The sequence below is a fragment of the Martes martes genome, assembly GCF_963455335.1.
Source record: "Martes martes genome assembly, chromosome: 2".
Lineage (NCBI taxonomy): Eukaryota > Metazoa > Chordata > Mammalia > Carnivora > Mustelidae > Martes > Martes martes.
In genome coordinates, this window is record NC_137889.1 from 49,948,509 (window position 1) to 49,973,206 (window position 24,698).

Genomic DNA, 24,698 nt, shown 5'->3' on the forward strand with positions numbered 1-24,698 from the left:
ATAATGCATTGATAAATAGATCAAAGCTGGATTAAGGAAGGAAGCTTTAAGGAAGCTGGGGCAATGATTATGGAGAATAGAAAATTTGAGAGACATAGTTATAAACTAAGACTCAAATGACCTTCATATTCACATTAAAGATGTCCCAGATGGGAGAGCCAGGGTCTGTGGAATAAAGTTCTATTGAAGTGCATTGCTATACAATATAGGGAAGAATTACTCAGTGATTAGTAAAATCAGAAGAGATCTTAGTTCTTGATTACTTGGAAGTTTTTAAGCAAAGACTGAATGAGCACTGGAAAGCGTGTTGAATAGGAAGTTCATGCATCATGAGAATTGAGCTAATTAGTCCCTAAAGTTCCTTCCAACCTTGAGTGTGTATGTTTCTATTACTTAGGCATAAAGCACATGCCAGTGTCTTAGCTAATCTCAAATGCCTCCTAAAAAATCTACAGCATGGAAGTAGATTTATACATCAAACAAGTGGTTTGGATAATAATTTATCTACATTGCAGAGCATTTATAGTTATTTAATAAGCAATATTGAATATAGATTTCAGAGATAATGTTTAATTACACAAAGTTTGCATTTTATATCAAAGAGATATTCAGCTTATATATCTATTCACTGTATCTCCAATGGAAGCACAAAACAAGATTTTTGTTGCAATTTATAAACTCAAGGTAACGGCAAGAATTTACTGATCTTTTCTTCATCTTTAAATATGCACACTGTTTTAGGCTCCTGGGTGGCTCAGTGGGTTAAAGCCTCTGCTTTCGGCTCAGGTCATGATCCCAGGGTCGTGGGATCAAGCCCCACACCTGGCTCTCTGCTCTGTGGGGAGCCTGCTTCCTCCTCTCTCTTTCTGCTTGCCTCTCTGCCTACTTGTGATCTCCGTCTGTCAAATAAATAAATAAAATCTTTAAAAAAAAATATGCACGCTGTTAAAAGACCAAAAGAAAATATTTCTTTGTTTTATGGTAAAACCATGGATTAAATCACATCTTTGAACATAGTTATAATGGACTACAACTTTTACTTTAAGGTGGAGTATCTATAACACAGATTTTATCAACAAACTCTAATACCAGCATTAGAATGGACTTTTAAAGAACTTTAAAGCTAAAGTTTATTCTTTCCCTTAATATTTATTGATTATAGACAATTGGGAGAAACACAAACGTCAAAGAAGAAAAAAATCACCATTGTGTCCCTGCCTAGAGACATTTCTGTGAACACCTTGGTACCTTTCCTTCCTGTCTTTTTCAGTTCCATGTATTTTGTGTATGTTTGTTGTACATACCTATGATCGTATTGTATTTGTATTTTGTATCCTGTTACAAAAGCGTAAGCAATTTCCTTTGTTTTTCCAAACATTTGGCTACATAAAGTCCTCTTGGTAGATTCACTATTGTTTTCTTTAAACACCTGCTAGTGTAGGATATTTTAGTGATTTGATAGTGCATTCTTTTTTTTTTTTTAAGATTTTATTTATTTATTTGACAGAGAGAGAGATAGCGAGAGAGAGAGAGGCAAGTGCGAGAGTGAGAAGCAGGCCTCCCGCTGAGCAGGGAGCCCTATGCCGGGCTCAATCTCAGGACCATGGGATCATGACCTGAGCCGAAGGCAGCCACTGAACAACTGAGCCAACCAGGCACCCCTTGATAGTGTGTTGAATACCTTGAATATTGTGATGTGAATTGTCAATATAATCTAGACTCTGCGAGGTTTTGGAAACCTGCTTTGTAAGCCAAATTTGTAGATATTAAGAAAATATGTAAGAAGCTGACATCTGCTTATAATTTTCCCTATGAAGTCCTTGAACTTGTTCCATGTCAGAAAGCATGGCTTATAGTGAGTTTGCCAAAATTTTAAATTGTGTCGTTTACTTATCAAGGACTTCTCCTTTTACCCTTGAGTTTATGGTCTTTTTTAGGCATTCCTAATTCTAACTGCCTAGAGGAGAAGCATCTAGACAGTGCCACTTCCCAGTGTGAAGGAGGGTTTGTATTCAACCCACTCCGAGGAAACAACTTTCAAGTGATTCTCCCCTCCTTATGCGAAATGCTTTAAAAAGCCAGCTTGCAAAACCCCACTGGTGAGTCCCATTAGCTCCATTCTGCTGGTGAGATTGTAGGTGCCCTTAGTGCCTCTCAGCTTAGATTGGAACCAAAACACCTCTAAGACTTGTAGGTTCTCCAGGACCTCATCGGAAAAACCTTGAGTTTTCCTCCTGGTGTGTCTAGGCTGAACTCAGTTCTGCAGGGAACTATTACTTTAGGCATCTTACCCATGGTCAGGTGTTGAAGTTCTGACTAGGGGCTTAATGACAAAATGTTTGTGTGAAGGTGTGTGGATCATATGGATGAAGAGTGATGTCCTGTGGGATTCTCTTGGTTAATATGTACTCAGGGACAAAGGAGCAGTTGGAAATAATTGGGATGAATCTATCTCTAAGCAACTTAGAAATTTAACCAACTATGCCTAATAGATGTACATCAGAATGACCAAGATAATTTGTAAAATGCCTCTTTTTTCCAGGGTTAAGAAGAGTAAGTGAAAACATGTATGATAGGGTAAGCTTTATGGAGACAATACTTCAGTGGTTTTCTTCCCAGGCCAGAGAGATTGATTCATTCAGCCGTTAATCCAACAAATTATGTGGCTGGTGATATGGAGATGAATAAGACATACATCCTTCCTCAAAGAACTCCATTAGTAACAGACACATATTTATATAATTTTAACATAATCTAATAAGAGTGAAGTACATTAGATTTTATGAGAATATTTGAGAAGTGCACCCAACCCAGCTTAAGGTAGATAGGGAATGAGGGAAAATATCAAAGAAGGCTTTCTGAAGGCAGTTACATCAGAATTGATTTTTAAAGAACCAGGAAGGGTTCTACTGGCTGAGGAAGGAGAAAGAGACGGGCATGTGGGACTCTTGAGGCAGGGGTGGGTTAGAGGGGATGGTGACATTCCAGGGAAAACCAGCATCAGCCAAGGTATAAAGCAGATGTGGAATCAATATTTATGTTCTGTCACTACTTGTTTGATATGCTTATTGGACATCTGTAGAAATGTCAAGCAGGCAGGTAGATGTATGTGCCTGCAGTTCCAGGGGAAGGACAGCTGAGGTCTAGATTTGGCAGTGACTGGTATATACACGGTATTTACATCTGTAAATACTAAATGAGGTTGCCTGGGATAGAGAGGCATATACAGGGCAGAAGACAGGAAGACATATCACCCTAATATTTACAGGTGGTCCAGGAAGAGGAGCCAGCAAAGGAAACTAAAAAAATGTGTATGGAAAGATTGGGTGTAAACCAATCATATAACAAGCAAAAAAAAAAAGGGTCTCAGAAAGCATGGAGTGGTGAGCGGTTTCAAATACTGTTGGAAAGTCGAGAAAGAGAAAAATCAAAGAAGTGACCATTGGATTTGGTTACATGGAGATCATTAATGACCTTGACAGAAGACATTTCCATGAAATGGTAAGGAAAGGGACCTAGTACAGAGACGGAAGATAGAATGTAAGATAAGGAAGGAGGGACCAACAAGAGCAACCCTTGTCTTTGGGCTACTAGCTTAGGGTCACCAATTCTTGATTATTAGACCCATCTCAGCTTGTCCCATAGGCATGTAGTACCCTCAAGAGTTCATACAATGTTCTTAGGACAGCACCCAGCACATAGTGCTGTATGAACTTCTGTTATAATTATCTCAGTTTCTAGGCAAGCTTCATTGGCTTCTAAGAAGAACGAATCATTTTTGTAGACCGAATCATTTTTTAGGAAGCGTGAAGATACAAATCTTACACATAGCAAAAACTGAAGCATAAAACAAGAAAGTGACTTGTGTATAGGGGTGCCAATCCTCTAGTTTAATGGTCTATTCTCTCTCTCAGTTTTGATTAAGGTTCACTGGAGAGTCTAGGATTAAATTATTAAACAATGGCATGGAAAGTAAAAAGGAAAAATGAGTAGTAAAGGCATAGGCAGAGAGACACATTTATGAAATCAACCAAAATAGAAGTCAATACAGCACACAGTGCGTTCATGTTTTGTACAGGTAGCTGAAAGATGACAAACACAGGGTGGATTTTTAGTTTGTTTATTCACTGGTTAAGGGAGAAATACTAAGATAGAAATGGAGGAATAATAATCCAATGGTGCAGTTTTTCTGTGTGGATACATTTTGTTTTATTTATTTATTTTTTAAAGATTTTATTTATATATTTGACTGACAGGGATCACAAGCAGGCAGAGACGCAGAGGAGGAAGCAGGCTCCCCGCCCAGCAGAGAGTCCAACGTGGGGCTCCATCCCAGGACCCCGAGATCATGACCCAATTCAAAGGCAGAGGGTTCACCCACTGAGCCACCCAGGCACCCCTGCGTGGATACGTTTTGAAACTTGTTTTACAATCGAACTGTTGTAGAAATCAAGACCAAGGTAGAAAGGGGAGCTATGAGGAGGCGATGTAAATAATTGTTAACTTCCCCTTAGTGTCTGAATGCCTGATCACTCCTTTCAGCCTTAAGGTCAAATTCCGGATATTTTTACAGGTGTTGGTCATGTGCAAAATATGCATATCTGTATCCTAGGAGTGTTGCGGGGACTGAGATATGTAAAGTGTCCAGTAGGACATAGCGACTGCATCGTTAATGCATCTTTCAATGAGGTACCTACGCTAACCCTCTTGGATGATGACTAGTGTCTCCTTTTTTTTTTCTTCTTCTACCTCTTAACTCTGTTGAAGATGCTTTCAACACAAATCTAACAATAACGGCGGCAAACATTCATCATGTATCCTAATTAAGTCACTTAATCTTTGAAACAATCCTATGAGGCAGGACTGTTAACCTCATCTCAGGCATGGCGTCAGCATTTGGCAGCCTGGCTTCAGAGCCCAGCTCTTTGCTTAACCACCGCTTCCACTCTCTCAGCTGGACCGACCGGGGCCACTTTTTCCGCCATGTCTGCTACAAGCAAACTCCGCTTTCTCTTCAGAAACCCTCAACTGCTTTCAGTCGCCAAGGACTCTTGCCTCGGTTCCCGGGGCCCATGAGAAGGTATTTAATTCACCCACATGGAACCAGGCCAACTGAGTCCTTCTCAGACCCGCCAACTCTCCCCTTGGCCGAGTCGCCAAGTCTATCCACCCCCCCCACCCCCGTCCTTTTTTTCATTGGCTACAGAGTCACTATTTTAAGTAGAAACACGGTACGCTCAAAGACACAGGATCCCACGAATCCCCGCGAGCGAGCATGGTAACTGCACGGCTGAGCCCGTCCCGGAGTCCAGGCACAGGCGCGAGGGTTTGGGACACTGCGATGTGCACAGGACAGTGCACCGGGCCGGGGACGGAGGGCAGACGGGGCACTGCAAGACCTCGGATCAACAGCGCGCGGGATAGGGCGCGGCGTAGGCCAGGCCCGCGGGGACGCAGAGCGCGGGGCGGGGGAGGAAGGGGCGGGGGCCGGGAATCGGGCCGCGGCTCCCCGCCCCTCCCCCTCTGGTTCCCGCCCCGGCCCTCGCCCCGCCCCGCCCCGCCCCGCCCCTCCGTCCCGGCCCGGCCCGGCCGCTCCGCCCCCGAGTGACGTCACTGGCCAGGCCAGCCGGCGCCATTTTGAAAGTGGAGTCGCCTACCCCTGCCGCTGCCGCCGCCGTCGCTGTCGTAGCTGCCGCCGCCGCCGCTGGAGAAAGAGCGAGAGCGGGGAAGCCCCAGAGTGAAATCCACCATCCTGCTGGCTGATCTGCTCGCCCCTCCTTCCTTCTCCCCTGACCCCCGCCCTTTCCCCCCACAGGTGCCATCCGCCGCCATCCGCCCTCTCTACCCCCCCATCCCCAGGTGAGGGGGGTGAGTTCAGGAAGCAGAGACCCCGAGGAACCCAGCAGGGTCACCATTTGCAGCGCAACATGGCAGGTAAAGGAGAAATCACCCTCGTCCACTGACAAGGCACCGCTTCCTTCCTTCTCCCTCCATCACCCCCTAGCGACCGCCTGTGCCTTTCGTAGAGCCACGGGGCGCCCCTTGGATTTCAGGGAATTGGTCAAGTGGGGTGGGGTGGGGGTGGGGAGGGTTCTGCTGAGGCAAGGGGTCGTTGTGATACCGAAATGGCTTTTAAAATGAGGGCTGGAACCTTGGCATGGGTGGGGGTGGGGTGTGTGCTGGCGAGCCGGGGGGTAAGGCGTGGGTGGGGCGGGGTGGGGGCGAGTGCAGATTTGTCCCTACTGCTTGCAGGAGCCGGTTATAACCCCCGCTCTCTCCGGTTTCCTCCCAGCTCCCCGGGGCTTTTTTTAGGGTTTTTCCTTAATACAATTCCTGTTTTTTCCCTTGCTGCAAGCCTTCTTGGGTGTTCATATTAATGTATTTTGTACTGAGAAGGAAGAGTACTTTGCAAGTTGAAATACAATGGGGACCTGTGTGTATTTTTTCCCCCCACTGTGGGTACGTATATTTTTGAGACCATAAGCCTGAATTTTTTTGTCTTGAACTAGTCCCCCTAGTTCCCTTTGGTTTCTTCACCAAGTTGCATGAAAAATGTAATTTAAACTTTGTGTTCTGTATGTTAGTTTTTGTGCAGATGTCCTTTTCCCAAAAGGGTTTCGTAGAGTTAGTTAAAATAGTTGTGGAGTTCAGTGATATAAATAGCCAAGGAGAGAGAGATTTAGGTAAAAGCTTGGGGTGGGGGGAGGTTGCATAGAGAAATTCAGTTTGGAATATTTAGCAAGGAATGAAGGTGAAGGAAGAGAAAGGTAATTGCTTTGAGAGTGATTTTTATACATTTTGATGTTGCTGAATGTCTTCCTTCTTCTAAGAACCAATTTTAGGTGTTGATTCAGTTTCTTCCTCCATAGATCCGGGACATTTTCTCTACAGTGCTTGGAAGTGAAATAGAAACATTCAGGAACTAAACCAATTTTCCATGCTTTTTCCAGTATTTAGATAACCTTTAAATAATTAAACCTTCAAAAAAGTTAACGTGTTGGATTGACCTATGTTTTGCTGTAAACAAGTTGCTCTTTGGCCTTGTTGAATAATTAAGCTAAATAAAAATTGTTTTGCACAAGATGATGACAAACTAGGGAAATTCTTTGCAAGGTCCTCTGGATTTTGAGGGATAAGGTGAAAGGAGGCAAAACAAGCTTCCTCTGACAGTCTCCTCACCAGCATTTATTTTGATTTCTTTTCCCGTCTGGAGCCAGTGATTTGCTGGTAATGAAATGCAAAGAAATGGGTGGTGAGTGTTGTGTTTGCTGTGTGTGCTCTTTGGTGATTGGGTTCATATGAATCATTACTCCTCACCCAGGGTAATGTTCCTGAGGTTTTCACTTCGTTCCATGTTTTATGGTAGTTTAACCTTATTAACCCTTCTGCAGCCTTTTGTAAACTTAAAGGAAAACTGTCTGACTTTTGGTATTTACTTTTCTCTGGTAGGTCTTGCGTGACTGTGAGGCTTTTACTGTATTTGAGGGGAAGGGAAAATGGAAGTTTGAAACACATGTGCAGTTAATGATAGTACGTGGCCTTCAGATATTTCATACCTGGAATCTCTCTTTTTTTAAATGCACTACCAGTTATTGGAAACTAACCTCCTTCCAAATTAGTGCTCTGGGCTGGTGGTTGTATGTGTGGGCAGTACCAGGCTATTAGTATCATGCCAACCATGGATACCATCTCTGTGTTTACGAGAGTAAACATGAACAGAACTCAGTTTTAATTGCTGTGTTTTCTTTTTCCAGGAGCTGGAGGAGGGAACGATATTCAGTGGTGTTTTTCTCAGGTGAAAGGAGCAGTAGATGATGATGTAGCAGAAGGTAAGAAAGCACTTAATAATGCAAAATTTGGATATGGAGTCTTCAGAATCTTGATTACTGAATGATTTCCTTGCAGCTAGATATGTTACAGTTTAAGAACATACTGAGTTTATTGTCTGAGCCATGGAGGAACAGTTTTACAAGTCACTTTTCTGGAAAATGGTCTTTAGTCTTTTATTATTAATACCTTATATCATTACTTTTTATCTGTTAAGTGAAGGACCTAGATAATGACGTATGTAAAACTGTCACAAGAAAAATCTAAGTTTCATATTGTAAAGATTTCCTGACTCTAAATTTCATGTACAAATAAATGGTGATGCATTTTCATGTTCGGATGTCATTTTTAGATAATTATGTTAAAAAAGGCATCAACATTTACCTCAGACATTTTTGAATGACTATCTTTCATTTTTGAGGTAAGATTTTTAGTGTTTAACTTGCCTGCTTTCAGTGTGTGGTGTTGATTGACATTCTGTAAAGAAATGATGGCTCAAATGATACATTTTATTGTCTTGTAAGGATTAATTTAGGTGGGTAAGGAAATAACCATGGTTCTGGGGAGCCTATTTTGCGGTTAGAAGCTAGGTTTGATCAGTTAAACTACCTAAGTCTTAATTCTTCTCCCAAATTTATTAGTGTATTTCAAAACCTTCAAGTTTGGAAATGCGAGTTTTGCACTCATTTGAGATGGTTTTAGGTGCTGGAGGCATTATTTCCCATAAAGTAGTTATATCATTTCATTGTTCAGAAATATTGTTTAAAGTTTGAATTTTAATGGTATTCTGTCTTGAATTATAGTAGGAATTTTCCAGCAAAACTCAAATGAATTAAAATGTACTTTTAATTTTAAAAAGTTTCCCTTAAGTTTATAAATCATCCTCTAGATTGTATTGTTCTCGTTAAGATCCTATTTCTAACCTGTCTGCAGTACTGTTGGTTTTGAGGATTTCCTCAAGTGATGGTAGGATGATAGACTTGTGTTGAACCAGTCAAATGCTTGGATTTGCCTGTGTCAGTGTCATTATCAGTGAAGTGTTTGGTCAGTTTGGTGTTCTTTGGGGAGCCAGCTGGCATACATTGTACCTGTGATACTTTATGGAGCACTATCACATTTCTGTTGAATTCTCATCTGTTTTTCGGTTGAGAAACCAGAAATCTTAGTTAAGAGACTCACTGATGGTCACGTAAATAGCGCAAATCAAGGTTTTCTGGTGAAGCTTGTGGTGGTTGACTTGTTGAGAGAAATCCTCTAAGTTCAAGGGAGAACTCACGTGTTACTCATTTTGTAATTCCATTACCTGTTGAATAGTAGCCACTGAATACTGGATCATTTGTGCTGTTGTATAATACTCAAGTTAGGAGAGTGCTATATACTTGGAAACTATTCCTGGGTTGATTTCCATTTATTTTTTATAGCAAAGATCTGTTGAGGGAGTTCTGAAATGTTGAGCATTGGGGCTGCGAGGTATCTGGGACATAAACCCTGCCCTGAAGGAGCTCGTAGTTTTTTTTTAAACAGTAGGCAAAGAGACCACATGGGTTTTAATTAGAAGAAAAAGTTCTAAACTTATCTAACTGAATAAAATGATGGTTTGTGATACGTATGATGGGAACAGTTGTAGTTCTATTCTGCTAATACTTAGTAGCTACATTTTGCTACTGATTTTTTTTTTTAAATATTTTATTTATTTATTTGACAGAGAGAGATCACAAATAGGCAGAGAGGCAGGCAGAGAGAGAGAGAGAGGTAAGCAGGCCCCCCCCCCCCCGCCCCCAGCAGAAAGCCCAATGTGGGACTCGATGCCAGGACCCTGAGATCATGACCTGAGCTGAAGGCAGCAGCCTAACCCACTGAGCCACCAGGTGCCCCTTGCTACTGATTCATTAAATGATTTTTTTTTGAGGTTGTTAAATAATACTTTAACATAGAGTGCATTCCTAGCATCTTAGCATGCTGAGGCTTGGTATGCATATTTTAATAAAAACATGACTTAAGTCAAGTACCTAAGTTTATGCTAGTGTAGTAAGTTTAAAAAAGCCCCTAATTTTCACATTATACTCCTTTAATTTGGGTTTTTTTGCATACTGTAGTTTCCATGTCATGGTCTATTATGTTCATGTTCCTAAGGGAAGATTTGCTTTTCTCAAGTAAGATTAATGTTTTCCCCCTTGGTTTAGACTGTAATCTCTAAACAGGTTACATCTAGCTAAATCTTCAGTTTAGCTTGCCTGTTCTCTGTTAATGATGTATTGCAAGTTCTTTCCCATCAAAGGCTCTGGATTGTCTTTCCCCTCCTACACACAGCTAGCTGTCATGGCATACCATTGTTACTTTTGTAATTCTTTAGTCTTCTTTCCATACCCAACTTCCCTTAGTTCAGGATCTCAGTATCTTTGATCCACATTGCAGTAACTTCCTAAATGATTCCCTGCTTCTTGTTCTCTGTTTTGCTTCTAAGTTAATCTTAAATGCTGTCCCAATTTTATGTTCCTCAGAAATCTTCAGTGGTCACTGCTTCCCTAGGATTATGAATTACGTTCAGATATTTCTGCCTAGAATACGAGATCTTTCAACAGTATGTCCCCTGTTTCTCTAAGTTCATCTGCTAATATGGTTTATGATCCAGCTAAATGGTTGCGGTTCTTCAAACAAGTCTTGTATGGTCTTACTCTTGGGTCTTTTGTTTTTTTGCTGTTCCCACCTCGGAATGCCTTACAGTCATCCCACAATTTATCGCTTATTAGAATTCTTCAAGTCATGTCTGTAACTCTTTTCCTTATCTTCCTTTCTTGGAAATATTTTAAAAATCTTTCCTTATAGCCCTTCTTATTTATAATTTACCCTAAATCTTTGCTGTTACACTGTGTAGAACTAATACATCTGCTCTATGCAGAGTATCCTATACAAATTACGGTGCTTAGAACAGTCCCTGGCACACCAGTAGATGTTGAGTATTTGTTTAATGAAGGAATGTGATTACTGTTAACGAGATTTTGAAAGGGAGAGATCCGTTGAAAAGATGATTGTGATATACTCTGGACGTCATGGATGTATTTTTACTTGGATTGATGTTCTACAGCTGTGTAATAGAAAGAAGTTAGGAGACCTTGAGTTTTTATCCTGGGGACAAACAAGTATATGTCACTTGGAATAAGTGATTCTTTGGGTTCCAGTAAGCTTAGCCTTAAGATGACAGGACTGGATTAGATTTCTGTTGTTCCTTATATGCTAATCTTGTTAATTCTCAAAGATGTTTTAGAGAAGAAAGAGCTCAACATTATTACTACCGGTAAGTTAAGTTGTATGAGATACTGGGCTCTTTGGGGGCCTTAATTTACAAAGAAGTCTTTATTGGACTTAATGAAGGCTCAGAATTTGTCATTAAGTGCATTGCAGAACTAAGAATTTTTATGTTTGACCAGATAACTGTGATTGGTCTTTGGTTGATGGGGTACCCTTTTTTTTTTTTTAAATATTTTATTTATTTATTTGATACAGAGAGATCACAAGTAGGCAGAGAGACAGGCAGAGAGAGAGGGGAAGCAGGCTCCCCGCTGAACAGAGAGCCCGATGCGGGACTCGATCCCAGGACCCTGAGATCATGACCTGAGCCAAAGGCAGAGGCTTAACCCACTGAGCCACCCAGGTGCCCCATGGGGTACTCTTATTGGGATATTTCTATGCACAGGTCTCTTCAGGCACTTTTTTTTTTTTTTTTTTAAGATTTTATTTATTTGACAGAGACACAGTGAGAGAGGGAACACAAGCAGGGGATGTGGCAGAGGGAGAAGCAGGCTTCCATTTGAACAGGGAGCCCAATGTGGGACTTGATCCCAGGACCCTGGTTTCATGACCTGAGCGGAAGGCAGACACCTAAGGACTGAGCCACCGAGTCGCCCCTCCTCAGGAATTTTTAAGTGCTTTATCTTTGGTATAGCTCTTTGTTTGGGAGAAGGGTGAGGTACTAAAATCTCTATCACTCAGACAATCGCTAATCCTGCAGTTTTCCTTTTAATCTTCGTGGTAGTGGTAATAACATTTTATAATATTCCATACTTGAAAAATTTCCTTTATTGACAACTTGCTCTCATGAGATAGTAGGTAGCACAGACACTGGTGCTAGGCTACATAATTACATCCTCTACATAATACAGTCCTCTGCTAGCTGGGTAATCTTGGGCAGATTAATTCACCTCTTTGTGCCTGTTTTCTTCTCTCTAAAATGAAGATAACAATAAAATCTTACGCTGTTGTTTTGGTGATTTAATGAGTTAGTATGCATAAAACAGAAACTTGGCACATAAAGTGTTGTAAGGGTTTAGCTGTTATTGTTGGAACATTTGTGGCAAGTAAGGAAGAGTTGGAGAATGAGAAAACTGGGGAATTTATAAGAATTTCTCCTCATCCAAAGTGAAGAGATGTTATGTATGTATTTTATACATATTCTTTGAGTCCACTAATACAAAGTTTAAAAAACATTCAAAACTAAACCATAGCCTTAGAGACACCTACTAAAGTGGTAAACTTTGAAGAATAGCTACAAAATAATTGCTATAAAAGCCAGTATGTGGTGGTTACTTATAAGTGATGGAAGGGAGTTGTTCTTGAGAAGGAATCTGGGGGCCTCATGGACATAGTGTTTTGACTGGGTGGTGGCTGTAGTGATTAACTGATTATCTTGGACATTTCTCTTTTGATTTTTGATTTTCTGTATTTGTTAGATTTCACCGAAAAAAAGTGTGTGTGTTTGTATGTTTTTAAATCAGTACTGTGCTAGAAAGGATTTAGAGTGTAAACTGGCAGTCCCTACCTTCATCCACACCCTAATCCTCCCTATTCCATCCAAAGGTGATTATATTCAACTCTTCCACTATTCCCTGTTGCTTAATGTTTTGTGAATAAAGTGATAACTTCTATTTCTCATGCATTTTAGACATTTCCAATTGACTTTCCTCTAGTAGATGAAGATTAAGCTGTTAATACTATCACCCCATCACCCCATATCCCAGTTTATCATCCCCATACCCTAATTTAACCATACCATGTATATGATTAAATTAGAAGTCAGTGCTTACATTATAATGACCATGTGGATGTTCACTGCTGAACCAAGATTGCAGTATTTCTTGTGCATCCCTTCATTTGTCCTGAAGGTAGTAATTGGCCAGTTTTTAATTGGTCTGGTTCTTTTTGTATTTGCGCTTTTATTTTTATTTTTTTGTATTTTTATTTTTTTAAAACACTTTGTTATGGGAGATTGTGAACATTATGGAAAGTGTATGGAATAGTGTATTGAACCCCCATCACCCAACATCATCAACCCATGGCCAGTGCAACCCGTTTATATATCACTTGATCCCTTCTCAGTCCTTTGTATTTAGTAGTAGAAACATTACTGATTTTGTTTTTAAAATCTGGATTCAACACTAGAAAACCAAGTTCATCATTTTAAAGTGCAACAGGAAGGAAGTTTTCTTAATTTTTTTTTTGCAGTGGCAATACCTGGTAATCTATTACTTGCTTAAATTTTACTTGTGGAAATATTAAATACTAAAAATTCAAATACATGTGGATATTATTTTTTATACATTTTTATTATTTAATATTGTTGACTTAATAATTTTAGATTTATAATATTTTAATACAAGTATGTCTTCCCTTATCTCCATATTTGACAGTCTCGATTTTTTTATAGTAAATTATTTTAGGATATGATTTTATTACATGAAGCCTTGTTTTTATGGAACTTGGATATACATTGCATATCCAGTGCATATCCATGTCCACATGCATTGCATCTTTCAACAGTTTACTTTCTGTTTATTTTTGGTAGGATTTAGACCTACAGACTGGTTCTTCAGGGGAAAAAAGTTCAGTTGTAGAGTCTAAATATTCCCCAAATAAAGACCTAAGTAAAATTGTGAAAAACAATTTTTGGGATATCACATAAAACTTTAATGGTTTTAGGGCTCCTGGGTGGCTCAGTCAGTTGGGTGTCTGCCTTTAGCCCAGGTCATGATCCCAGAGTCCTGGAATCAAGTCCTGCATCAGACTCCTTGCCCAGTGAGGAGTCTGCTTCTCCATCCCTCTCCTTCTGCCGCAGTGTGCTCACATCTGTGCACACACTCTCAAATCTTTAAAAAAAAGTATTGTGTATATTTGTACACATGTGCACTTTTCTGGTTAGAGAGGGTCCATAACCATTATTAAAACAGCTATTTTAGAGTGTGGTCTGGTGACCCCTCAACTCTTTCAAAAGGTCCATGAAGTCAAAACTATTTGCATTATAATATATTTGCCTTTTTGACAATGTTGACATGTGCAGCAATGGTACAAAAGCAATATGGGTAAAGCGGCTGGTGTCTTAGAGTGAATCAAGGCCTTGGCAGCAACTGGTCCCAGTAGTCATGATAATCTTCACCATGTACGAGCAGTTTGAAAATGCCAATTTTACATAGGAATGTTTTTGATGAAGCAGTAAAAACGAACTTTATTAAATCTTGATTCTTGAGTACATGTCTGTTAAACATTCTGTGTGACAAAGTGAGAGATAACACCACAGCACTAATGCTACAGACCAGAGTACATGTTGTCTGGAGGAAAAGCATTGGTGCACTTACTTGGGTTTTGAGCTCATTTAATTAGCTCCTCCTTTCATGGAACATTATTTTGCTAGAAAGAACTAATGACAAATAAATGATGGTTATTTAGACTTGGATATTTGGCAGACATTTTCTCAAGTAAACTGAATTTGTTGCCTCAGTGGACAACACTTGTTGCCCAGAATAAAATTTAAGCTTTCAAGCAAAAGTGAGAATTTTATAAAACATGTATATGCCATCCTGAGTTGGATAACTTCCCAATACGTAAAGATGTTTCAGATGAGACCAGTAATATTAACGATTGCAATTTCTTGATGTAATGTGATGAAATGTGTGAACATTTGGAAGCTCTGAATATTTGGATGACTCTGAATCAGTGTTTTAAAACTACTATCCAGTGCCTGTGATGTTTAAAAAATGCATAAGTAAAAAATGCATCATACAGCATTGGATTTTAATGTCACACACGACTGATAAATGGTTTCAGATTCCACAAACCTTCAAAAAACTATCACTTGTCCAGTTTTGGTGTAATGTCAAAGGGATATCCATAACCTGAAAGGCCTATTAAAATACTCCTGCTTTTTCAACCACATACCTGAATGAGGGTGTTTTCTTCATATATCTAACCAACACAACACATTGTATTGAATGCAGAAGCAGTTAAGAGAATCTAGGTGTCTTCTATTAAGCCACACATTAAAGAGATTTGCAGCAGGGTAAAACAGTGCCATTCTTTTTGCTAATTTTTTGTGGGAAAGTAAAGTCATTTTTCATCTTTTTTTCTTTTTTTGTTAGTGTGTAGGGTTTATCATTAATATTTTTAAATCGATAAATACTTGAAAATTTGAAAGGCCTTAGGGGTCCTCAGATTTTAAGAGTAAAGAAATCCTGCCATCCAGAAATACTTGACAGCAGTTGGTTTAGTCTGTTAATAGGCTTCACTGTATTAATGCTTTCAAAGAGTCTCACAGACTATAAGATTAGTGATCAGAGCAGTATGCTGCTTTTGTGCATGAATGTCTAAAGTTTTCCTGTAAAAGCTTTCCTGTGACTTCATATTGTTTCAGCCTACTCTCTCGCTGTTCTTTAGATACCAAATTAGATCTGCCTTAAGCTCTTTCATCTGGTGATCTTGGTGAAGGAAGGATACCTTTAGGACTTTAAAATATCTATTTTTAAATTTACCTCCCTTGCAGAGATTACATACCAGTACATATTTGCCAAAATACTTTAGCTTAAACTTTTTTAGGGCTTTTCCCACTATCTGCTCAGGTCCAGTTAACATTAATACTTAATGTAGGATTACTGAGTTCCTCAGAGCCTGGTATGGTGCCATTTCTGGGTTGGTGCCTGGTTATTAGAAATGAGTTGGTGACCTTGGCATTGTGTTTAATTTTGAGGCCAATATGTAGCAGTTTGATGTGTTGTTTTTTCTTGGAAGAAAGGCATAAAATTGGAATGGTAACTTTGTACTTCCCAACTCTTCATTACTTTAGGGAGGAAGGGGAGAGAGAACAGTGTTTTCTTTAAGTTTTACTTTTTTTTTTAAAAATTTATTTATATTTTAGTAATCTCTACACCCAGTGGGGGGCCCAAACTCACAGCCATGAGATCAAGAGTTGCATGCTCTTCCTGCTGAGCCAGCCAGGTACTCCTAAATTTTACTTTAAGTACAGCGTAATTTGTTTTAAAGCAGTTGCTGAATTTCCCAATCTCATTTATTGTTTAGTATTTTCAGTTTTTTTTAATAGTATTTTCAGTATTTTTGTGGCTGTTTTTCTACCCTTCAGAGAACGTTTGTCAAAGTACATATACCTTTTAAAACTGGCTGCACCAATTTCCCAATCCGTGTTTAAATGTTGGGTTTGTTAAAAACTTATTTTTCATAACATGTGTTTAGTTAATTTTAGCAGTAGTTGATTAAAGTGTCACCCAGGTCTTTGCCTGCGTCTTATGTGGAATCCTTGGGAAATCATGATGAAATGCTTTTCTATAACCCACTGTACCAGAGGTGGTACTTTTGTAATTTTTAGTTTCTTTTGGTTGATTCCCTCTCTGAATGTTTCAGTATCAACTGAGATTTTCTCTTCTGAAATCTTTGAATGATCTCTTCTATCCAGTTCAAGGGAGTTCATGGACCATTGACCCTATTTAAGAACCTCTGCTTTAACCTAAAGTTTTGCCTATGGTTATATGCCTACTGAAATACGGAAGAGTTGAGATTATTTTATATGGAAATAATAGCTTTTAGACTGTTAGGAGGGTAATCTTTTTCTTAGGAATCCTTTTAGTACTTACTGTTTTTGCTATGATATTAGAGGGATGGATCTTTAAGATAGCGGACTTGACAGTTGTAGTGTATTCCCATTTTTAAAAATTTTTAATTAAAAACTTCTGTCTCTTTAACCATGGGTAAAACTATTAGAGGGATATATTGGATTGTGAACCACTTGGCTTGTTTTATACTTCATTCAGAAGGAATCTAAATTTCTTTAGTAGCCCGTATTAAGAGAGACACCAAAGTAGATAAAAAAGATTGGTGAGAAATTTTTTTAAATTCTCTAAAGATCTGGAAAAATGTTAACTTTTAGAACTTGACATTGTAGAGTATCAGGTGTCCTTTGTGTCAGAGTGGAAATAGAACCTTTTTGGTGTTGCCTGTCTCTTTTCTTTTTCCAGTTTAACACAAGGTAAGAGACCTATGGGTATGGAATAGATGTGTTTCTAAGATAGCATAAGAGGAATCTTTTTTTTTTTTTAAGATTTTATTTATTTATTTGAGAGACAAAGATCACAAGTAGGCAGAGAGGCAGGCAGAGAGAGAGGAAGGAAAGCAGGCTCTCTGCCGAGCAGAGCGCCCAAGTGGAGCTCTATCCCAGGACCCTGAGATCATGACCTGAGCCGAAGGCAGAGGCTTTAATTCGCTGAGCCACCCAGGCGCCCCAAGAGGAATCTTTAATACATTCTTATTGGCTAGTAGATTGGGAAGGCTCTATTTCAAGAGAGAAATCTGTTGCAGGCAATAAATAATTCTTGTCAAATTCTTTATCTAGGGATGCAGCATGCAAAAGTGGTTATTATGAGAATTGGTAGTTGAGAAGGGATTGCTCCTAGTCTTTTTCTCCCTTGACATAAAAGGAGAATTAATTTTTTTCTAGCAACAGAACCAGTTCTACAAGCAAAATATTTTTTAGCTTATAAAATAAATTCTTTTAATGCATTTTTATTGTTAAAAACACATAACAAAAAACCCCACAGTGTATCATATTAACCATTTTTAAGCATACACTTTGGTAGTGTTAACTGTATTCACGTTGTTGTGGAACTTATCTCTAGATCTTTTTCACATTGCAAAACTGAAACTAGACCTGTTTCACAGTTCCCCATTCTTCCCCTGCCCCTGGTGTCCTCCATTTTGCTTTCTGTTTCTATGAATTTGACTACCTTAGATACTTCCTACAAATGGAATCATATGGTGTTTGTCTTTTTGTGACTGACTTACTTCATGTCTTCAGGGTTCATCCATATTGTAGCATGTGACAAGATTTCCTTCCTTTTTAAGACTGAATGATACTCTGTTGTGTTTATATATACCACATTTTGTTTATCCATTCATGCATTTATGGACACTTTAGATTGCTTCTACCTTATAGCAAGTGTGTGCTTCTAGTCTTTCTTTATTGCTGGGGGAAGGAACAGCAGAAGTACTTGCTTTAAATGATCAGAGGTGGACAGAGAGAGCCCTGGACAGAAGATACTAAAGAAGGCAGATGGGTACTGCTGTGTGACAGATCTATTTATCTCAGGTTAACAGTTTGAAAACTAGAAATGGATTACTTTATTTTGTAGGCTATTACAGGATAGGATTAAGGAAAAATCTAAATTTTTTTCTTATTTATTTATTTATTTGACAGAGAGAGAGAGAGAGAGAGAGAGATCACAAGTAGGCAGAGAGAGAGGGGAAGCAGGCTCCCTGCCGAGCAGAGAGTCTTATGTGGGGCTTGATCCCAGGACCCTGAGATCATGACCTGAGCCGAAGACAGAGGCTTAACCCACTGAGCCACCCAGGCACCCCGAAAAATCTAAATTTTTGACCAGAGTTTTACCTCATTTGTTTTGCAGTTTCTAGTTTAAAAATAGAAGGTCCCATGAATTTTGTAAATCACATTTCATTATTGTAAACCTTATATTAACAGTAAGACAGCTGGTATGTTATTTCATACATTTTTTTTAAAAAAGATTGATTATTTATTTATTTATTTATTAGACAGAGATCACAAGTAGGCGGAGAGGCAGGCAGAGAGAGGGGAAGGGAAGCAGGCTCCCTGCCAAGCAGGGAGCCCAATGCGGGGCTAGATCCCAGGACCCCAGGATCACGACCCAAGCTGAAAGCAGAGGCTTTAACCCACTGAGCCACCCAAGTGCCCCTCATACATGTTTTGATTAAGCAAAATCTTCAGCATACTAGGGAAATTTGGTACCTGTATAAGGAATGATCATAGTTGTATTTCTTGCAGTAGCCTTTGAGGTGGACATTATTGTCATTTTGTACACAAGATTCTGAGTGAGTAAAACTATTCTGTCTGCTTTTTAGTCTTCCCCATTGCTTCTCTGTGGTTTAGTTTTTAAAAATACTATTTGATTAAAAATCTAAATCTCTGGTTCTCATAGAGAAAGGGTAGAGTGATAGTTACTCATCCACAAGTCAACAAGAATATGGTGAGTGCCCAGTGCTGTGGAGAATATGAGGAACATAGGTATATATATCCTTCACTTTAGGTATATTAAGAGCATCAGTTTGTTACACTAAGCCTTTTCCATAACATTTTCTGGCTTGTGGTATTAACCTGTTCATATTATTGGGAGATCCTTGGCTAATCCTATGTAAAAAACTTACAGGTGATTTTGGAATGTGAATAATTATTTTCCGTTTTTTGAGTTGACATGCTTTTTGGTGTTGAGATGGTGCTATAGTACAAATACTTAGTTGTTCTTGGAATTAAATGAAGAATCACATGTATCTCAAGTTTTTCTAAGATATAACTATGTCTTTCAGTGGTTTTAAATGCCTGTGAGTTGAATTTACTAATGAATATTACCGGAGATCTCTCCATGTAAATGTAGTTGCCCATAAGCCTTTTTCTCTCTTCCCTCTATCCCGTGTGTTTCAAACCTGCATTTGGTTAATTTGGCAGATCCTTAAAAAGTTAAATATAGATTTAACCATACAACTCAGCAATTCTCTTCCTAGGTATATACTTGAGAGAATTGAAACATGTGTCCATAAAAACTTAGACATGAATGTTTATAGCAACATAACTCATAATAGCCAAAAAGTGGAAACAGACCAAATGTCTGTTAATTGATGATGCATACAGAAAAGGTGGTGTATCTGTACAATGGGATATTATGCAGCCATAGAAAGGAATGAAATGCTGTCAAATGCTGCAACATGAAAGAGCTTGGAAAACATTATGCTAAGTTGAAGAAGTTGGGCACAGAAGACCACATATTATATGATTCTGTTTATATGAAATATCCAGAAGTGGCAAATTTATCAAGACAAAGTCAATTTGTGGTTGATAAGACCAGTGAGGGATGTGACTGCCATTGGATACAGGATTTCTCTAAAAGGGTGATGAAAATATTCTGGGACTAGGTAGTGATAGTTACACAGTTCTGGGAATATAGTAATAAATGCTGAATTGTACACTGAAATTGACAAATGAATAATAGTAAGTAAACTTTTTAGGTTACACCTACAGATGGTAAATCCAAACAGTGCAAGAGGTATAGAGTGAAAGTATGTGTCTCCCTCTTAACCCCATTCTCTCAGGTTCTCTGTCTCTAGAGATATTGTCATGAGTTTCTTATATATGGTTTCAGAAGTTTTTCATAGTTGCATGTTTTTAACTAAACAGAGTATGTTCATCATTTTAGATTTGAAAGTGGGAAAATACATTCCAGAGATCTGTGCTAGACAAGGTGTGTAGCCCTTGTCTTAGAGAGGATCTAATGAATTGTTCATTAGAGCAATTTTCTACCAATTTAGCTACCATTTTCTTTTAACTATCCTGTGATTTCTGTAGCTTCAGTCTGAAGAGTTGCTGAGAAGGTTGTACATGTTCGGAATGTGCATCTAGATGTGCAGTTAGACTCTAAAGCTAAATTAAAATTTATGAAATAATAATGCCTAATAATAAAGTAGTAATGTCCAAGATACCCTGATCTTTAAAAAATAACAATTTGGTTTCATTGATACCTGAAGCGGAAGTCTGTGTCATACTCCGTCATTAAACTAGACCTTGAATTTTCTCCATTTGAATCTTAATTGTTCCTGATGTCTGAAGTGACTTGGTCTTTTTTTTGGTGTTTATTTAGAACTAAACTAGATGTTATTAAGTATGCTAGATCCTAAAGACCTAAATGTGTCTTTTTTTTCCCCCTTTCCTTTTGAGTCTTTGACTATTCAGTAAATGCATAGCTCCTTTTGTTCATATGTCCACCATCTCTGATTTTTGACCAGATTTGGGAATTTTGTTAACATTGTGTAAAATGACAGTGCTCAAGTTAGTGACAATACAGCTTCATTAAATTCTTGTTATGTGATGATTCGTTAATATTACGGATTTTTTTTTTTATTTAAGGAAAAACAACTCAATATTAGCATAAACATATATTTTAAAAGTAAGTGCTGGGCACCTGGGTGGTACAGTTGATTGAGGGTCTAAGACTCTTGGTTTCGGCTTGGGTCATGATCTTGGGATTGTGGGATTGAGCCCTGCATAGGGCTCAGGGCAGAGTCTGCTTTACGACTCTGGCTCCCTGTCCCTCTGCCCCTCTGCCTATCACCCCTGTGCTTGGCGTGTGCTCATTCTCTCTCTAAAATAGATAAATCTTTAAAAAAAAAAGTGCTCAAGAAACTTAGCTAACTGCCAACCAGTGTTAAGTGTTTTGCATGCGTTACCATTGAATTATCACAGCTAGCCTCTGAGGATAAGTCTTAATAGTATTTTCATTTTATAGATAAGGAAATCACGAATTAGATAAAGTAACCTGATCAGGGTTACACATGGTGGGTTGGGGGGAGCCAGAGGTTGAACCTTGGTTCTTCTGACTCTAGAACTACCATAAGTAAACAACAAAATAAAGTCACACATAATCTCACCATTTTTAAGGTAACACCTATTAACATATTGGCATTGGTCTGTCCTTTTTCTACTGTGAATGTATATTTTAAAAACAAGCATTACATGTTTAGTTTTGTATATTGCCTTTGCCCCCCAGTTAATGTCTAAGAAGATAAATGGCTTTTGTACTTAATTTGGGCTTTTTAGTTTTTACAGTTTTTGCTATTGTAAATTTATGATGAACATCCTTGTGAGAATCTTACTACTTAGGGTATATTTCTAGACATGGCAGTTCTGGTCAAAAGATGTGACCTTTTTTATGGCTTAAAGAATGTATTACTAAATTGCCTTAGAAAGTTAGTGTAGGTTTTCACTTCCTCCAACAATGAATAGGAGTACCCATTTCCTGATGTGTTGACAGTGTCTGGCACAATATTGCCATTCAGTAAAATCTTTTCCACTTACTTGTTTGAGCATGTTTAAGTATGTAGATTCTGTTCATGTCCTTTGTTGTTCCTTGCCGGTGCTTTTCTTACTCATTTGTAATAGCTAAACCTCTCCCCTCTCCCATCATCATAGCTGAGGAAAGTTGTATGAAAACTCAAAGAAATAATTTGGGTCTAGAGTAGAAGGGGAAAGTCTTTCTAAATGAAGTTTTTTGTTTGTTTGTTTTTTTTGTCTGTTTTTGACAGGCAGTGGAAGGCAGAGTATAAGAAAAAAGTTTGACAACTACTGTTTGTTAGTTTTCTTATCTACATGGGGATAATTAATAGTACTTGCATTGTTATTTAAAGGATTAAATATACATGAGTGCTTAGTTTTGGCATATACTTAGTGCTCAGAATATTTAGTTGGTGCAGTTAGTTATTTAATGCATGATTAACAGAAATAACAGATTAACAGTTAACAGAATAAATGTCTTTCAAGTCCACAAACCAAGACCAACCAGTTGTTTTTGAGATTTATAGGCATTTTCAATAAGTACATGTTGCATTAATGAATACAGCTTTAGCTTAGTTGAGTTGGGAGTTTGGGGAATCCAAAGACAAAAGTAGGAAGATTAGTTTCATCAGAATTGGAGTTAGGCTGGCGTCTAGCACTTTGATTATTAGGTTGATTAATTTACAGTAAAAGTTCAAGCTTGCTTAATTTTTTTTGTTTCCTTTTTCTGTTCTCAAGTCCCTCCATGGTTTTGTTCTTTCCTGTGACTGGATACTCTGCATCAGTGGTGGGGCTACTGGTGGTTACATATTCCCCTAGCTGGTAGGAGTGGAGTTTGGAAGCACTGAAGGTGTGATCTCAGGAAAATCCCATGAGAAGTGTTGACCCTAAACTGCAGAGGTTCTTAAAAAAGCCCTGTTATTCCTCCCCCTCTGTGGCAGTGTCCTGTTTCTATGATGTTCCGTGATGATCTGAATCTTTTACCAGGCCTTGAGTAGGCTGATGATTATATGTTGAGCCCATAAAAAATTTTACAGGAGTCTGAAGAGAAAGTGCATATTGTACCTATGAACACCTTTATTTCTCTCTCTGATTCCTTATTCAGAAGTGCACTATTTTATTGTCAAAAGAACTGTATTAGCTGGATATCAGTACTTCTCAAGCTTTATGTGCTTATGGGTTTCCCTGAAATCTTGTTAAAATGCAGATTATGATTCTGCTTATAGATCTGGGGTGGAGCCTATGATTTTGCTTTTCTAACTCACTCCAGTGATGGTCATGTTGCCGCCACTGCTGCTGACTGGCTTGCAGTCTACACTTATAGGGAAAAGGCAGTTTGTTGTTGTTTTTCAGGGAGGGGAAAACAGGTACGGTAGTATCTTACTCAGCATTTCTGACAGACTGAATAGATTCATTGTACTGTTCTCACATCATTTAACATTTGTTCAATAAATGAATAAATACCTCCTGGGGAGCTTTGTACTAGCTGTTAAAAGAGCAGCTTGCACCATAGTGTACTGCTTGTTAGTCACCCCTAATTGTTAGATTAAATTTGTGTTTGTATTTCAAATTTAGCTCAGACCAGTCAGTATCTCAGTATACTTAAAGGTTTGCTTTTGCTAGTAATTTGCCTTTTTATTTTTTATTTTTTTATTTATTTTGAAAGATTTATTTATTTATTTATTTATCTGACAGATCAGGAGGCAGAGAGGCAGGCAGAGAGAGGGGGGCGGTTAGCAGGCTCCCTGCTGAGCAGAGAGCCCTACGTGGGGATTGATCCCAGAACCCTGGGATCCTGACCTGAGCCCAAGGCAGAGGCTTTAACCCACTGAGCCACCCAAGTGCCCCGGTAATTTGCATTTTTAAATAGATTGTCCTCCTAGTGCTGTGAAAAGATGAATTTAGGAAATAAAATCTTCACTCCTAAATTGGTTGTTTTATAATCTCTAACACAGATTTTTAGAAGTATAAATGATTAACTTTTTTATTTTTATTTTTCTGATTTTTCTGTTTGTTTTGTTAACCAGGGAGATACTTTTTCAATCTCCAGTCAGGATTTCTCTCCCTCCCTAATCTTAGTTTTATTTTAAGTTGATTTTCACTATATCTCCATAGGTTGTGTGCGTAGTTCAACAAGTCACTAATTTTAAAATGCTTATGAGGAAAAGTGACAGTTTTCTGTTTTCCTCACCTGTAACTACCCTGGAGTCCCCTTCCTCAGACTTTCAGCTAGTCTCTTCAGGTATTTATTTTCCTATTTCTAAAGAGTATGTTCATTCAGCTGTTTGTCAGTTTTAGGTGTCCTCAGATGTAAATGATAGCCCCTCTTACTGCTCCTGTTTTTCAGTGTTGCTATACTCTTACTGTTCTTTTAAATTTAATTAACTAATTAATTAATTTTGGCAGGGAGAGAGGGAGACAAGCAGGTGGAGTGGCAGGCAGAGGTAGGGGGAGAAGCAGAGAGCCCAGCGTAGGACTTGATCCCAGGACCCAGGGATCAGGACCTGAGCTGAAGGGCAGACACCTCTACTGTTACAGTTTAAACCAGTATTCAGGTTTTTGGTAAGCTGAATGATGTCTTCCCAGAACAAGTGAATTTACCTTACATGGCAAAGGGAGTAGAGATGTGATTAAATTAAGGATCTTAACATAGGGAGATTATTTTGTATTATCCTAGGCCCTAAGTGTA

General features: G+C 38.7%; 1 protein-coding gene across 2 annotated transcripts in view; it reads left to right on the forward strand.

Moving 5' to 3' along the window:
• Positions 1 to 5,248: 5,248 nt before the first annotated feature.
• Positions 5,249 to 24,698, forward strand: part of PPP2R2A (protein phosphatase 2 regulatory subunit Balpha) — a 94,529-nt gene continuing 75,079 nt past the window's right edge. Inside the window, exons 1-3 of one of the 2 annotated variants that reach the window (XM_080797724.1) lie at positions 5,249 to 5,278; positions 5,816 to 5,934; positions 7,755 to 7,829. In XM_080797724.1, the coding sequence (XP_080653850.1) occupies positions 5,928 to 5,934; positions 7,755 to 7,829 (82 nt within the window). In that variant the 5' untranslated portion in view covers positions 5,249 to 5,278; positions 5,816 to 5,927. Of the gene's footprint in view, positions 5,279 to 5,624; positions 5,935 to 7,754; positions 7,830 to 24,698 lie in introns of those variants that run through there. The other variant, XM_080797725.1, reaches the window with a different exon arrangement.